At 35.3% G+C, this 14,555-nt stretch overlaps 1 protein-coding gene and 1 pseudogene across 2 annotated transcripts in view; one reads left to right on the top strand and one right to left on the bottom strand.

Annotated features, from left to right (window-relative positions):
* Positions 1-14,555, bottom strand: part of PIGX (phosphatidylinositol glycan anchor biosynthesis class X) — a gene marked incomplete at its 5' end in the record, with an annotated part of 37,130 nt that overhangs the window by 15,490 nt on the left and 7,085 nt on the right. Inside the window, one exon of the mRNA XM_082393602.1 lies at positions 1,061-1,202. Coding sequence (XP_082249728.1) covers positions 1,061-1,202 — 142 coding nt within the window. The remainder of the gene's footprint in view (positions 1-1,060; positions 1,203-14,555) is intronic.
* On the top strand, positions 1,210-14,550 carry LOC309629357 (ras-related protein Rab-5A pseudogene; annotated as a pseudogene). The gene has a single exon. The product of its transcript is annotated as a ras-related protein Rab-5A pseudogene (transcript).

The raw sequence follows: 14,555 nt of genomic DNA, 5'->3' as shown, positions 1-14,555 counted from the left end.
AGAAGTCCGAACACATTTTGACTGAGTGAAACTTATGATTCCAAAAACACAGTATTTCCAGAACACAGGAAGAAATGGTGACTGGGGGTTAAAAAATAGGTGGAAGCTTATCATGTATACATTTTTACACCCCCTGAATTTTGAATCATGAAAATGTAATTACCTACTCAAAAACAAACTTAATAAAACAGGTGAAGAAATTGGCCTAAACCACAATTAGAAATAAACCGCCATCATAAATGACTCCAAGCGTATCCATTTTGCCTTTTAAAAATTCATATATAGATTATAATCCTATGAACTAAGACAGTGTTCCCCAAAATTTCTTAATAGGAATCACTTGAGTCATTAACAGATTTGGGGGTCCAATATGAACTGCTGAATTAAACTTTCCCAGGCAGACAATAACCTGCATGGGTGATTCTTATCAAAGTTAGCAAAACCCTTAGCTAAGGAGTAAGATTTATTTCCCAAAAGAACGACAACTTTGCAATCAGACAATCCTGGATTCATTTCTTGGCTTTTCCATTTGCCTATGTGATCCTGGATAAGTTATTTGGCCTCTCTGTGCCTGTTTCCTTATCTATAAAATGCAATCTTTCCAAGGTTGTTATAAGATTAATCTATGTAAAGGGTGTGGGACATAATCTTTCTTATAATGCTTAATTTTACCTTGCTTCCTTTAAGAAAAAAGAAGATATTTGTCATACAGATATCCAATAAATATTTGTTTCGTTTCCTCCCATACCCAAATTATACAGGTGTTGGGGTATATGTCAATTTAACAAAGTTGTTGTTGAAGCAGTATTTATTAACCATTAATCTTCTCAAAGAGAAGCTTTAATAACATCAGTTTAGTTGGCTTATTACTGACAAGTATGACAGGTATCACTCACTTTTTAAAGAATACTCCCGTCCTATCTTTAAAAGGTTACTTTATACACTTTAAAAAAATCAATACAAAAGTACTACAATGTTGTCTTACCTATTTAGCCTTAATCCAAATTATAGCATCCCTACAATAATTTCTCTCTCAAAAAAACCCCTCTAACACTTGTACCTCTGTTATGTTTCTCTCTCGTAATGAAGACAACTCATACGGATCCACAAAAAGTCCTGTTGGGATGTACTGTTTAATTAAGAGTCGGCAGGTCTGTAAGTCCTCAATGCTCTCTCCAAATTTCACTTTTATTAACAGGTCTCTGTAAGACAAGTATGTTTAAAGTAAATATCTACATTCATTTTTTAAATGAGCTAGTATAACGTTATATTCAAGCTAGTAGAAATACTATATTTCAAATTAGTTTTTCAAAACAAGATTATATCAAGTCAAATGAAATATTTATATCACATCAGAACCACTCATTAGATCTTTCATAAATTCATGTCATAAGCCATAATATAGTATTAGTGTGAAAACAGACAAAGATCAATGGAAAGGGATGGAGTCCAGAAACAGACACACACTTTTTAAAATAAAGGTGCCAATATAATTTGATGGGGATAAGATTGTCTTTTCAGGGCTTCCCTGGTGGCGCAGTGGTTGAGAATCTGCCTGCCAATGCAGGGGACACGGGTTCGAGCCCTGGTCTGGGAAGATCCCACATGCCGCGGAGCAACTGGGCCCATGAGCCACTATTACTGAGCCTGCGCGTCTGGAGCCTGTGCTCCGCAACAAGAGAGGCCGCGATAGTGAGAGGCCCGCGCACCGCGATGAAGAGTGGCCCCCGCTTGCCACAACTAGAGAAAGCCCTCGCACAGAAACGAAGACCCAACACAGCCATAAATAAATAAATAAATAAATTTTTTTTAAAAAAAGTTTAAAAAAGAAAAAAGATTGTCTTTTCAGCAAATGGTACTGTAACAACTGTGTATCTATATAGAAAAAACTGAATCTTGACCTCTACCTCATACCATACTACAAATATTAATTTGAAATAGATTATAAACCTAAATGTATAATTGTCCCCGCATTCTGTCTGGAGGCCCATTCTGGACCAAGCGCAGGGAAGAAGATCCAAAGCACGGTGGTTTTGCTTAAGTGAGAAAACAGAGACAGAAGATAAGGGAGGCTTAAGTAGCTAGAAGTCACAGTGCTGTTCCAGAAAGGAAGGAACTTCGTAGAAAGAGTTCTAGAAGTCTGAAATGGAGTCCTCTTGAGTTTTTGTTGAATACTAAAATAAGCGTGAGTAAGATGTAACTCCACAAGACTAGACAAAGAATTACAAGGGAAATGAAAGATGAGAAATTCTGAAATTTCACACAGGGTGGGGAGACACTGCATTCCAACCAACCGAAGGTAGAGACCAAAGGGTTCAGCAGAGATTCCCATAGAGATAGAAACAGAATGGTGGTTGCCTGCGGCAGGGGGAAAGGAAGAATGGGGAGTTATTGTTAAGAGGCACAGAGTTTCAGTTTTGCAACATGAAGAGATTTATGGATGGATAGTGGTGACGGTAACACAACAATGTGAATGTCCTTAATGCCACTGAAGTGTACAATTAAAAACGGTTAAGATGGCAAATTTTATGTTATGGACATTTTACCACAATTTAAGTAAATAACAATGTAAAAAATATATGACTGGCTGTTCAGAGCAAAAGTAACAACAATATATGGTAGTGTTTATAACATAAGCAAAACATGTAAAGTTAATAAATGTATGGCAAGAATAGCATAAAGGGGAGGAGAAAGAAGTGAACTATTCTAAGATTCATACATTATTCATGGTATACAATAATATTATTTGAAGGTAGACTATATAAGTTAAAATTGTAAACCCTAAAGCAAACAATTTTTTAAAAAGAGAGAGGTATAGTTAATAAGCCAAAAATGGAGATAAAATGGAATGATTAAAAAATATTCCATTTATCCAAAATAAGGCAGAAAAAAGAAAAAAGATTAGATGGGACAAATAGAAAAAAAGTAGCAAGATGGATAGATTTAAATCAAACCAACCAAATCTATATTTATATTAAAAGTAAATAGTCTAATCACTCCAATTAGAATGTAGAGATTGACAAACTGGATAAAATAGTAACACTTAACTATATGCTGTCTACAAGAAACGTTAAATATAAACACAGAGATAAAAGTAGAAAGATGGGAAAATGTATGCAAATGTTAATAACAATAAATATGGAGTGGCTATATTAACACTTAAAAAGTGGACTTCAGGACAAGGAATATTGTCAGGGATAAAGAAGGACATTACACAAAAATAAAAGGGTCAATCATCAAGAAAATATAACAATCCTAAATGTACTTTATGCACCTAAAAACAGAGCTTCATGTATTTTACTTCTTAGCAAAACCTGGTTGAACTACAAGGATAAACAGACAAATCCACAATTAGAGAAAAAGATTTCGATGCCCTTCTCTCCGTAATGGATAGAACAAGTAGAGAAAAAATCAGTAAGGATACAGAAGGCATGAACAACCTTCAATTTAGTTGATCTGATTAACAATTACAGATCATACTCAGTGCATAAGAAAAACTATATGCTGGGCAATAAGTCTCTAGAAGTTTAAAAGAACTGAAATCATGCAGAATACGGTCTCTAACCACGTGGAATTAAATTGGAAATCAATAGGAGGAGGAGACACGGCCTCCACCAAAGCCACAGCTTCAGCTTCTCTCTTGTCCTTCGGGCTATGCCTGGGATCTGCTGCCAGGTAGCTTCAGCCCCACAGCCCTGCATGTGTGGTCTCAGGTTTCTTCAGTTCCAGAAAGAGAAAAATTGACACCTCGCATCCTGGAAACTGATCTAAGAGACTGAAATTAGGGACTTCTTTCAAATTTAAACATGGCTAATCAAGGAGCAACAAGACCCAACGGGCCAAACACTGGAAATAAAATACAGTATGCTGGTACAAACTAGTACTTCTGGGAGAGCCTGCTGTTGGCAAATCAAACCTGGTGCTTCGTGCTGTGAAGGACCACTTTCATGAATTTCAAGAGAGCACCACTGGGGCTGCTTTTTAAGCAGTGTGAAATATGGGACATGAGATATAGCTGGTCAAGAATGATGTCATAGCCTAGCACCGATGTACTACAGAGGACTACAGGCAGCCATTAGTTGCATATGATATCACAAATGAGGAGTCCTTTGCAAGAGCAAGAAACTGGGTTAAAGAACTTCAGAGGCAAGTGAGTCCTAACATAGTCATAGCTTTACCAGGAAACAAGGCCAACCTAGAATAAAAGGGCTGAGATTTCCAGGAAGCACAGTCCTATGCAGATGACAAGTTATTCACGAAGACATCAGCTCAAACATCAATAAATGTAAATGAAATATTCACAGTAATAGCTAAAAAGCTGCCAAAGAATGAACTACAGAATCCAGGAGCAAATTCTGCCAGAGGAAGAGCAGCAGGCCTTAATGAACCCACACAGCCAACCAGGGGTCAGCGTTGTAGTTACTAGCCTACAGTTTGAACTAGGTAGAATATTCTTCTGCTTTCTAAATGTTAGCAGTAGAATTGGAGCGTTTAACAAGTTTAATATGACTTCCAAAAAGAAGAGACTTATAATAGAGTCAATTTTCTAATACAGAATTATTTTAACTGTTTTGAACTTAATTTTTAATAACATGCATGTGTCCCTGACTAATGTTTCAGGAATAGAAGGAGAGAATGAGAGCTGTGTGTCCACTTATTTCATTGGAAGGTTAGGGGGAATCATTTCTCATCACCAGAGATATAGACAAATGACTGTCTGGACCGACAGTTAACCAGAACCCACAGTTCTATGAAAAAGATTTGAAACTCTTCAGAAACATTCTTTATTTAGAAGGAGGTTCTAAAGATACTTATACTTAGCTACAGTATTCAGGCTAACAGTAATTTCTCCTAGTATCTATATTTAAAGTGTACATTCCACATTTTAACAAATTATCCAAGAGAAAACAGTCCCACATCTTCAAGGGAAAAAAATGAACATCAGTAGCATCTAAACTATAGCTAGTCCTGTTATATTTTAAATGGGCTTAAAAAATCAAATGTAGGGACTTCCCTGGCGGTGCAATGGATGGGACACCACGCTCCCAATGCAGGGGGCCTGGGTTCAATCCCTGGTCAGGGAACTAGATCCCACATGCATGCCGCAACTAAGAAGTTCGCATGCCACAACTGAGAAGCCCACGTGCTGCAACTAAGGAGCCTTTGAGCCGCAACTAAGGAGCCCGCCTGCAGCAACTAAGGCCCGGCACAACGAAATAAATAAATAATTAAATATATTTAAAAAAATCAAATGTAACCCCATCTTGTTTTAGGAATATGAAAAATGATTAAGTGCATCTTGATCAACAGTGTTCCCTTCAAACATGTGAGTTTATCAACAAAAGGAAACAAACCAGGTGTCTGTGATTCTGTTTAATCACTGCTGGTCATTATGTAGGTTTTGTTGTTTAGGGGCAAAGAAGGAGCTTTCGTCCCCGTTGGACATAATACAGTCAATACATTAACAATCATGTACATTCAAACTTATTTTATTTTATTATTTATTTTTGGCTGCGTCGGGTCTTGGTTGTGGCGCACAGGCTCTTTGTTCAGCCCATGGGCTTCTCTCTAGTTGTGGCGTGTGGGTTTTCTCTTCTCTAGTTGTGGCGTGCAGGCTCCAGGGCACGAGCTCAGTAGTTGCGGCATGTGGGCTTAGTTGCCCCATGGCATGTGGGATCTTAGTTCCCTGACCAAGGATCGAACCCATGTCACCTGCATTGTAAGGCGGATTCTTTACCACTGGACCACCAGGGAAGTCCCCAAACTTATTTTAAAGTTAGTCTTCAGCCATGCTGTAAGTAGGGTAATGCATGGTAGTTTCCACATATATGTTTATTACTTTTCTGTAATATTTAAGAGTTGCTTGAAAGTATGCAAATGCTCTATTTACAATAGCCAGGACATGGAAGCAACCTAAGTGTCCATCGACAGATGAATGGATAAAGAAGATGTGGCACATATATACAATGGAATATTACTCAGCCATAAAAAGAAACGAAACTGAGTTATTTGTAGTGAGGTGGCTGGACCTAGAGACTGTCATACAGAGTGAAGTAAGTCAGAAAGAGAAAAACAAATACCGTATGCTAACACATATACATGGACTCTAAAAAAAAAAAAAAAAAGAAAAGAAAAGAAAATGGTCAGAAGAACCTAGGGGCAAGACAGGAATAAAGATGCAGACCTACTAGAGAATGGACTTGAGGATATGGGGAGGGGGAAGGGTAAGCTGGGACAAAGTGAGAGAGTGGCATAGACATATATACACTACCAAACGTAAAATAGATAGCTAGTGGGAAGCAGCCACATAGCACAGGGAGATCAGCTCAGTGCTTTGTGACCACCTAGAGGGGTGGGATAGGGAGGGTGGGAGGGAGGGAGATGCAAGAGGGCAGAGATATGGGGACATACGTATATGTATATATGTATAACTGATTCACTTTGTTATAAAGCAGAAGCTGACACACCATTGTAAAGCAATTATACTCTAATAAAGAGGTTAAAAAAAAAGTATGCAAATGAATAGTTACTAAAACAATTTTTTTCTTCTCTCCCCGTTTGAAAGAAAGGGGCTTCAGTTGTTCCTACATGGCTAGAACCATAATAAACAACATACCTGTAATTTATAACATTAAATATTCTGATATGTTAGTAACGATAATGCAGCCTTGTTTTCCCAATTCATTTTATTTTGATAGGTTAGGTATATTGCACTAATTGTTTTAGGTATGAGATCTACCATGTGTCAGAGATGATTTAATCTATTCAAGTGTTGAACTGTTAGCACAACTTGTACATTTACAGTAATTCAGAATTAGTAAGGAAAACAGTTCACCAGCGTTTAGTTATATACTAAGGTGCTCAGGTTGAAATAAAATGGTTATTATAAAAAGAAAAAAAATCAATAAAAGATTTCTGGAAAATCCCCTAAAACCTTAAAATCAAACAATTGTGTCTAAAGGACTGACACCAAAGATGAAATAAAAAAGGAAATTAGAAAATATATTGAACTAAATGAAAATGAAAATAGGGGAATTCCCTGGTGGTCCAGTGGTTAGGGCTCCACACTTCTACTGCAGGGGGCATGGGTTTGATCCCTGGTCGGGGAACTAAGATCCGGCATGCCGTGCAGCACAGCCAAAAAATAAAATTAAAAAAGCTGCAGTGATCCAAACAGTGTGGTACCAGTGAAAGAATAGAAAATAGATCAATGGAACAGAATAGAGAGCCCAGAAATAGACCCACACACATATAGTCAACATATCTTTTAAAAAAAAAAATGAAAACAAATATGTCAAAATTTGTAGGACAACAGAAATACAGAAACAGATGTAGTGGACATACCTATGGATACCAAGGGGGAAAGGGAGGGGGGATGAATTGGGAGATTGGGATTGACAGATATACACTATTGATACTATGTATAAAATAGATAACTAATGAGAATCTACTGTATAGCACAGGGAACTCTACTCAATACTCTGTGGTGACCTAAATGAGAAGGAAATCCAAAAAAAGAGGGGATATATGTATATGTACAGCTGATTCACTTTGCTGTACAGTATAAACTAACACAATATTGTAAAGCAACCATACTCCAATTTAAAAAATCATTAAAAAAATAATAAAATTAAAGAAAATTTGTAGGATATAACTAAAGCTCTGCTTAGAAGGAAATTTATACTTTTTTGTTTATTTGTTTTTTATTGAAGTATAGTTGCTATACAATATTACGTAGCTTACATGTATATAATAGAGTGATTCACAATTTTTAAAGGTTATACTCCATTTATGGTTATTATAAAATACTGGCTATACTCCCCATGTTGTACAATATACCTCTGTAGCTTATTTTATACCTAATAGTTTGTACCTCTTACTCCCCTACCTGTATGTTGCCCCTCCCCACTGGTAACCACTAGTTTGTTCTCTATGTGTGTGAGTTTGCTTATTTTTTTTTACATTCATTAGTTTGTTGTATTTTTAGATTCCACATATAAGTGATATCATACCGTATTTGTCTTTCTCTGTCTGACTTATTTCACTTAGCATAATGCCCTCCAAGTCCATCCATTTTGCTGCAAATGGCAAAATTTTGTTCTTTTTTACAGCTGAGTAGTATTCCATTGTATATATATATATACACCACATCTTCTTTATCCATGCATAGAAATTTATACTTTTAAATGCAAAGATACTTATATTAGGGGGGAAAAGGTCTAAAAATCAATAACCTAAACTGCCATATTAAACAACTAAAAAGGAAGAGGAAATTAAACTTAAAGTAAAAAGGAAGGAGATAATAAAGGGCAGACATTAATGAAAGAGAAAGTAGACAAATAATAGAGAGAATAATAGAAATGAACAGAGAAAATATAATGAGAAAAATAATAGAGAAATATAATAGAGAAGATATAATAGAGAAAAATAATAAAGAAAAATCAATGAAATATTTCCTTTGCAGAGATCAATAACATTGGTAAATCTCTAGACTGATCATGAAAGAAAGAAAAAAGCACAAATTACCAGAATGAAAGAGGGAACATTACTACACAACCTCTACATACTAAGAGGACAATAAGGGAATATTTGAATAATTTTATTCCAATAAATTAAACAACTTAAATAAAACAGACAAATTCCTGGAAAGAAAAAAGTCACTAAAACTGATACAAGAAATAAAATATCTGAATAGTTCCATATCTTCAATTTGTAATAAAAACAATTTAAAGCCTTCCCACATAGAAAACCTCAGGCCTAGATGTTTGTTTTTTTGGTTTTTTAAAAAATATTAATTTATTTATTTATTTGGCTGCACCGGGTCTTAGTCGCAGCCTGTGGGATCTTCGCTGCCTCGTGCAGGATCTTTGTTGTGGCATGTGAGATCTAGTTCCCAGACCAGGGGTCAAACCCAGGCCCCCTGCATTGGGAGCATGGAGTCTTAAACGCTGGACCACCACAGGGACGTCCCAGGCCTAGATGGTTTTATTGTTGAATTCTATTAAACATCTAAGGAAGAGGTAATGCCAATGCTACGCAATCAGAAAATAGAGAAGAAGGAAATATTTCCCAATTTATTCTACAAGGCTGGCATTGCCCTGACACCAAAACCAGAATAAGGCATCACATCAAAAAAAAAGACCAATATCCCTCAAGAACATGAAATGAAAATCCTTAACAAAGAATTAGCAAACCAAATCTAGTAATATTTCAAAAAGATAATGCCTAGGGGTTAATTTAACAAAATACATGCAAGACCTATACTCTGAAAGTTATAATATTGTTAAGATAAACTGATAAAAGCTAAATAAGTGGAAATACTATATTCATGCATTGGAACATTCATTAATATTAACATATCAGTTCTGTACAAATTGATCTAGAGTTTCAACAGAATCCCAACCAAAATTTTATGAAGCTTTTTTGAAGAAATCTACAAGTTGATTTCAAAAGTTATATGAAAATGCAAAGGGTCTAGAATAACCAAAACAACTTTCAAAAAAAAAGGTGAAGGACTCAGACCTCCTGATTTGAAGATGCAGCATCAAGCTCCACCTATTATCAAAATAGTACATTACAGGACATACAGATCAGGGGTTGGCAAACATTTTCTGTAAAGGTCCTAACAGTAAAATTATTTAGGCTTTGTGAGTCATATAAGGTTTCTGTTGAATATTTTTCTTTGCCTTTTTTTAAAACAACCTTTAAAAGTGTAAAAGTCATTTTTATCTCAAGGGTGGTACAAAATGAGCAGGATTTGGCCTATGGGCCATAGTCTGAATACAGTACACAAATATATCCTCACATATAAGGCAATTAATTTTCAACAAATGTGTCAAGGTAATTTGATGAGGAAAGAATAGTCCTTTCACCAAATGATGCTGGATCAACTGGATATCCATATGGAAAATTAATCTCAACCCTTACGTAACAGTATATAAAAAAATTAATTCAAAATGGATCATACTCCATATAACACTTCTAAAAGAAAATTTCCATGGTCTTGGAATAGACAAGGATTTCTTACACAGGACACAAAAACCATGAACCACAAAAGAAAAAATTTGATAAACTATACTCCAACAAAATTAGAATTCTTAAAACTCAATAATAAAATAACAAACAACCCAGTTTAAAAATGGACAAAAGACTAAGACACTTCACAAGTCAGAAAGAGAAAGACAAATACAATATGATATCACTTATATGTGGAATCTAAAATATGACATAAATGAACCTATCTACAAAACAGAAACAGACTCACAGACATAGAGAACAGACTTGTGGTTGCCAAGGGGAAGGGATGGACTGGGAGTTTGGAGTCAGCAGATGCAAACTATTACATATAGAATGGATAAACAACAAGGTCCTACTGTATAGCACAGGGAACTATATTCAATATCCTCAGATAAACATAATGGAAAAGAACATAAAAAAGAATGTATACGTATGTATAACTGAATCACTTTCCTGTACAGCAGAAATTAACACAACACGGCAAATCAGCTATACTTCAATTAAAAAAAAAAAGACTGAGACACTTCACAAAGGAAGATATACTAGTGGACAATAAGCACACAAAAAGATGCTCAATATCATTACTCATAAGGGAAATACAAATTAAAATTACAACGAGATACCACATCACATCCACCAGAAAGTCTAAAATTAAAAAGACTGACCATATCAAGTGCTGGCAAGGACGTGGCAGAAACAGAACTCTCATACATTACTGATGAGAATGTGAAACAGCATAACCACTTTGGAAAACAGTTTGGCAGTTTCTTAAAAAGTTCAACATTTATCTATCACATATCCAGCAATTCTGTTTATTGATATTAATTAATGAAAACATGTCCACGCCAAGACTTGTACACAACTGCTCATTATAGCTTTATTTATCATAGCCCAAAACTAGAAACAATTCCAATGTCATAGATATGTGAATGAATAAACAAATTTCAGTACTCTGCAACAAAAAGAACAAATTACTGCCATACAGAACATGGTTAAATCTCATTGACATAATGCTGAGTGAAAGAAGCCAGATATCAAAAAGTACATACTGTATGATTTCATTTATATAAAATTCCAGAAAATCTATCTAGTAACAGAAGTAGATCAGTGATTGGCTGAGTGTGGGTATGGGTGAGGGAGAATAACTGCAAGTAGCACATGAGTATTTTTGGAGATGATGAAAATGTTCTATATTTTGACTGGTTACATGGTTACATGGGTGTATATAGTTGTCAAACTCAATGAAGTTTATTAAAAAAAAAACACTATGGGGGCTTTCCTGGTGGTGCAGTGGTTAAGAATCCACCTGCCAATGCAGAGGACACGGGTTCAATCCCTGGTGGGGGAAGATCCCACATGCCGCGGAGCAACTAAGCCCGTGTGCCACAACTACCAAGCCTGCACGCTACAGCCCGCGAGCCACAACTACTGAGCCCGTGTGCCACAACTACTGAAGCCCACGTGCCTAGGGACTGTGCTTCGCAACAAGAGAAGCCACTGCAATGAGAAGCCGGCGCACCGCAACGAAGAGTAGCCCCCGCTCGCCACAACTAAAGAAATTAACACACGTGCAGCAACGAAGACCCAATGCAGTCAAAAATAAATTAATTAATCTAAAAAAAAAACACTATAAAATAGTACTATTATAATTCCTATTTTACCTGTAAGAAAACAAAGCACTAGGGTAAAATACCCATGTTACTCTCTTCATAGAAAAATTGTCATCTCCAACTTAAAAAGTATGGGGAAATGTTTTCAGGCTTTACGTATGATGTTAGTTTCTGGTTCTCAGATAATCAATAAATTTATATGAACTCATTGCTCTAGGAACACAGCAGAAATTCCAAGAATTAAATATCAAGAGCAGCTATCTCTATAGATATTTTTGGCTTTTATTCTTTAAAGTAGTCTGAGGTAATTTTACATATAGCAGTTTATTTTCCTAATAATTTGCATTCACTGAAAGAATTCTGAATAGTTTCTGTGGCATTGTTATATTCTATTTTTGCCCCAAAATATCATTTCTAGTGATGTAAAAGCTAATCACAGAATATAAAAATCAATTAAATCCAAAAGTTGTGTATATACATGTGAGTAAACAAAAATATTTTCCCTCTTTCAAGAAAAGAAAGAGGGAAAGGAAAGCAAAGCACAGAGAGACTAAGTAACTTAGCCAAGAGCTAAGATTCAAACTCCAGTAGTTATACTCTAGAGCCCAAATTGTTAGCCACTATTTCATTCTGCCTCTATAAAATATCAAGAACAGCTATCTCTATATATATATTTTGCTTTAATTCTTCTAAATATATTCTAAAGTAGACTATATCTATTATCTCTTTTCTTCTGGATACTATATATGTATTTGTGAACATGTAATATCTTATCATCAGAAAAAACACATATATTTAAAAAGACAGAGACTCTTCAGGACCTCCCTCCAAGATGAATTCAACCAATTAACCAAAACATGTCGGATGTATTTGTTAATCTTTATGAAGTTATTCACCTGTGTTACCTTCCAGTTCACATTCTTCATCTTGCTTTCAAATATAACACGTAAATTTCATCAAAAGACTTACAGAAAATCAGATATACTATAGCTATAGCATTTCTCTGATCCACCTATCCAGTAACTCTATAAAAGAAATAAGCTTGTAATAAAGCTTATTCATGCTAGTCCCCAGAAACCAACAGTTTCTATTCTGTGTTCACAAACCATCGTTTTAGTAATCTGGCCTAGAATTTTGCCCAGAAACTACAATAACTAACTAACTTCCAGATCATCCAAAGATTATAAACAGAAGTTCAGCAATGGTTTAAGCAAGTTCTCCTACTGCAATGAGATATAATTCATCAGAGAGGGGAGACTCTAAACTCATTTATATTCGTTAAGGCCCTTTTGTGTAATTAATTCCCTTACATTTTCTGCACTTCAGTTTCCTACTACCAATAACCACCTGACCCTTTCCAGAGTGGGATTAATGCTTCTTGACCAAGAAGACAGAAATAAGAGGGGCTAACAAATTCTACTTTCTATGATATGTTAATATTTCTTCATCTACCCTCTCAAGACTATACCTGCTCTAAACATAACTAAAAAAGCCTTTTTAAAAAATGATTGTTGGCATTTTCTGAAGGTCTCAAATAACTCTGAGATTTCTAGTTTCTGAAGCTATTCTTATGGGTTCTGTCACTCTTCACTGTTGGTTTTATATCCTGTTTTTTATCCTCGGTACTTAGAACTGGACAGCTACTTTTGTTGTCACGATAATCTCCTCAGTTACTTCTTTCTTCCTTATTGGAATCAGTTATCTCCCATTCCTCTTGAAAATACATTCCAATTATGTTAAAGAGAGAAGCTATATAATTGGCATAATTACCCTGATATTGCTTAAAATGTGTCTGGAACTCTGTCAAAAACTCCCTTCAGAAGTGAATTCGCTCCCAAAATCAGTTTTATACTTAATAGTCACACCTCCTCTTTGAAACTGTACTGCCCAGATTGCTCACCTATCTCATTATTAATAATAACAGCTAACATTTCCTGGATATGTGCTATGTGACAAGCACTACATTAAGGAGCTTTCCACATATTCTCCGATCGAATCATCACAACCCTAATAAGGAAATACTATCATTACCCACATTTATCAGTAAGGGAGCAATGACTTAAGTAACTTGATAAGGCCACACAGATACTAAATAGTAGAGCTACATTTTGAGCCCAAATTTATCTGAATTAAAAACAAACAAACAGAAAAACCAAGTTCTTTCTACTACACCTCCTAGCCATTCACCTGTAGGCTAACGTTGAAGAGTGAGGAGAGTGAGTTGTTTTAGTTTAAGGTGACTTATAAAATGAAGGGATTTAAAAAATATATGTATCAGAATTTATAAGTCAAATATCTGATAATAACTTCAAAGTGACCACCTTGAGAAGCTTTAAAGTTTGGGAATTTCTTATGGAACAGTTTCCACAACATTTTACCAGTCTTTTAAATATCTTTAATACTAGCAAATATTAATTTTTGAGGATAGTTTCTATTTTGGAAATAGTTTGGTCTTTGGAACCAAGTCTTGTAAATTAGAAATAGTGATTTAGGGTGGTATAATATCTTAGTACTTGAGAGTGTGGCTTTGGAGTATGATAGTCATAAATTTGAATCAGAGCTCTACCACCCTAATCTCTACACAATTATTTAAATTCCCTGAGCCCTAGTCCCTCATCTGAAATACAAGAAAGGTATCATCTATCTTACAACCACTGCGAAAATTAAACGGAATACTGTATATATAGCTTCTGGCTATATAAATATATAATAGATATGTGTAGTAAATAATAAATGTTTGTTTTCTCCTTCTCTTCTCCACTGTTATTTTAATCATTATTTCAAACTATGAACCACATATCTGTCACTTATAACTTTAAGAAGGCACGTGATTTTTCTTCAGTTTATCCATTTTTCAACTATTGATTTTTTGCTTTAAATTACATTGAAACAGTATTTTGATGTAAGTATAAGTCAATGGGCAACTTA

Source organism: Balaenoptera borealis (assembly GCF_965194805.1).
Source record: "Balaenoptera borealis genome assembly, chromosome: 5".
Classification (NCBI taxonomy): Eukaryota; Metazoa; Chordata; class Mammalia; order Artiodactyla; family Balaenopteridae; genus Balaenoptera; species Balaenoptera borealis.
The sequence above is the reverse complement of the archived record's forward strand: the minus strand, read 5'-3'. Positions and strand labels throughout refer to the sequence as shown.